Source organism: Elephantulus edwardii, unplaced genomic scaffold, assembly GCF_000299155.1.
Source record: "Elephantulus edwardii isolate Elephantulus edwardi_28Jun2011 unplaced genomic scaffold, EleEdw1.0 scaffold00113, whole genome shotgun sequence".
Classification (NCBI taxonomy): domain Eukaryota; kingdom Metazoa; phylum Chordata; class Mammalia; order Macroscelidea; family Macroscelididae; genus Elephantulus; species Elephantulus edwardii.
Genome location: NW_006399863.1, coordinates 1,775,440 through 1,777,564, shown reverse-complemented (window position 1 = coordinate 1,777,564; position 2,125 = coordinate 1,775,440). Strand labels below are relative to the sequence as shown.

The 2,125-nt window shown below is 44.4% G+C and overlaps 1 protein-coding gene across 1 annotated transcript in view; it reads right to left on the bottom strand.

The window, feature by feature from the left end:
* The window catches only part of LOC102869211 (chromosome unknown open reading frame, human C3orf67), a 367,433-nt gene extending 365,616 nt beyond the window's left edge, over positions 1-1,817 (bottom strand). Inside the window, exon 1 of the mRNA XM_006892192.1 lies at positions 1,797-1,817. Coding sequence (XP_006892254.1) covers positions 1,797-1,817 — 21 coding nt within the window. The remainder of the gene's footprint in view (positions 1-1,796) is intronic.
* Positions 1,818-2,125: the final 308 nt, after the last annotated feature.

The following is a 2,125-nucleotide window of genomic DNA, read 5'->3' as shown; positions in this document are numbered from 1 at the left end:
GCTCCTTGGAGGAAAGGATTCTAAGACTCCTTCTAACAGAGGGACAGGTCCTTGGAGAGGGACATCATGCTTGGTAGGGTGGAGGGACAGCGCAGAAGGGGAAGGCCCCCTATGAGGTGGATTGATTCAGTGACTGGGATAATCGGGATGGGTGTATCGGAGATGGTGCGAATGGCACAGGACAGAGCAGAGTTTAGGGATGTTGTACATAGGGTCGCGATGAGTCGCAAGCAACTCGACAGCACATAACAACAACAACAAGATTTCATGGTATATTTAATACAAATTAATATGGAAACTCATAAAATCTGTGTAAGAAAAAGAGTTAGTTCTATAGACATGCTATTCGTCCTTCACTCTAAACCTAATACTTTGGAGGGTCATGCTCCAAAATTAAACATATAACTGAATGTCTTAAGTTTTAACCACATATAAAAAAGGGGTAGGGGTCATTATGTCTGAACAACATCATGTTTACTGAAAGAAACTGAGTCTCTAAAGTCTAAATGAAGGTTTTTTTTAAATGCCCTGTTTGAGTTGTAAGCAGTAAACAAACTTGTCTGCTCTCTGTAAAGAATTTCTAACTTCCAAATTTTTCAGTAATATAGTTTTGCTTTCGAGTTTTACCAAGTAGCCATTTGAAGTAAAGTGATTTCTTATTCCTTAGGCAGTACTATGCAAACTGGATATGAGATAGCCTGACTATAACTTGGCAGGTCAGGTCATAATTCACTATGAATTTTAAATCGGCAGCATTTTTAAAGAAAAGAAAAAAAGGCTTATACCTGGAGAAACAGCATACTCCCACCACATTTCACATTCCCTGTTTCATCTTGCTTTCCTAATTTCCCACTGTGGGAATATAATTTTTATAATAATATGCTTTACTTACATCTAGTGAAACAAACTCCAAAATTCTTCTAATCGACTAGATGTTATAAAATGAGGGAGAAGAGAGAGAAAAAGGAAGACAATGCAGACACTCATAAACCGGCAGGTTGTGTTTGGTAAAATGGCAGAAACAACAGAGGTGGACCCAGTGGAAGGCTGTTTGAGCACAAGGACATGCACCCTAACAGTCAGAATGAAGAGGTGGGCAATTTGTTAACAGAACTGAGGCGAGAAGAGCAGGAGACAAGAAGTCAGGCCAGAAAGAAAGAAATCTCAAAGTAAGCAAAGCAGGATATGCATTGAAACACCACCGACCATCTGATGAAAATCAACTGAGAGGAATTTGTTTAAAGGGTAAATTAAGTGACTTCCCTTTTCAGAGTGATTCACTAGATCTAGGGTGAATTTAGCAAATCTGCATTTTTACAAATACCCCAAGTGGCCCTAATCTATGCATCTCAACGTTAGGGAACCATTGAAAAGTCTTCCGGTTTGGGGAAAAGACAATTGGCATATGGTCAAGGTGCTCATCTTTTTTAACTTGTTTATCCATTCAAGTTTTCTTCTTAAGCTCTCTCTCTAAACAGCTGACATGCCCCAGGCACTTGCTAAGAATCTTTCATCTGGGTGTTACGTTCAAGATCTGAGTCAAACGATCTGGACTGGGTCATAAGGTTTGTATTGCAACCAGAATAGGGAGCAACTCGGACACCTTGAGAAGTATTGAGCTAGAGACTGAATCAGAAAGCTAAATCACACGTCTACACCTTGGTGGTTTCCCCCCAGGACTGTTCATCTTCCCCGTTGTGGCATGATCTTATTACACGGGCAGTGTGTCAGATTGTCATGTGTCTTCACCCAAGAGGAGAAAGTCATAGACAGGTTGGAGAGCCATTTCGGGTTACCTGGTACTCATTTTTGAACATTCCCGCAGGGGGGCCGGGACCTGGGGGGCACAGAGCGCAGGGCTTCCAGCGAGGAGCGTGACCCTGAAGGATTGGAAGGCGGAGGGTGGGGACCTCGGGGCCCGATGGCTTCGTGCTGGGCCTCGATTCGGTCACAGGCTCTTCTCAGCCCTCCAGCCCCATCAGCTCCACCTCCGACCCGGGACTCGTGACATTGCGGCCCCCACCTCCGGGGTTTCCCGGTCTGGGGAAGGACTGTGAGAGTAACCTAACTCAGGACACCCAGCGACAGGAGGGAAGCTACCCACAACCGACCCACTCGCCCCGCC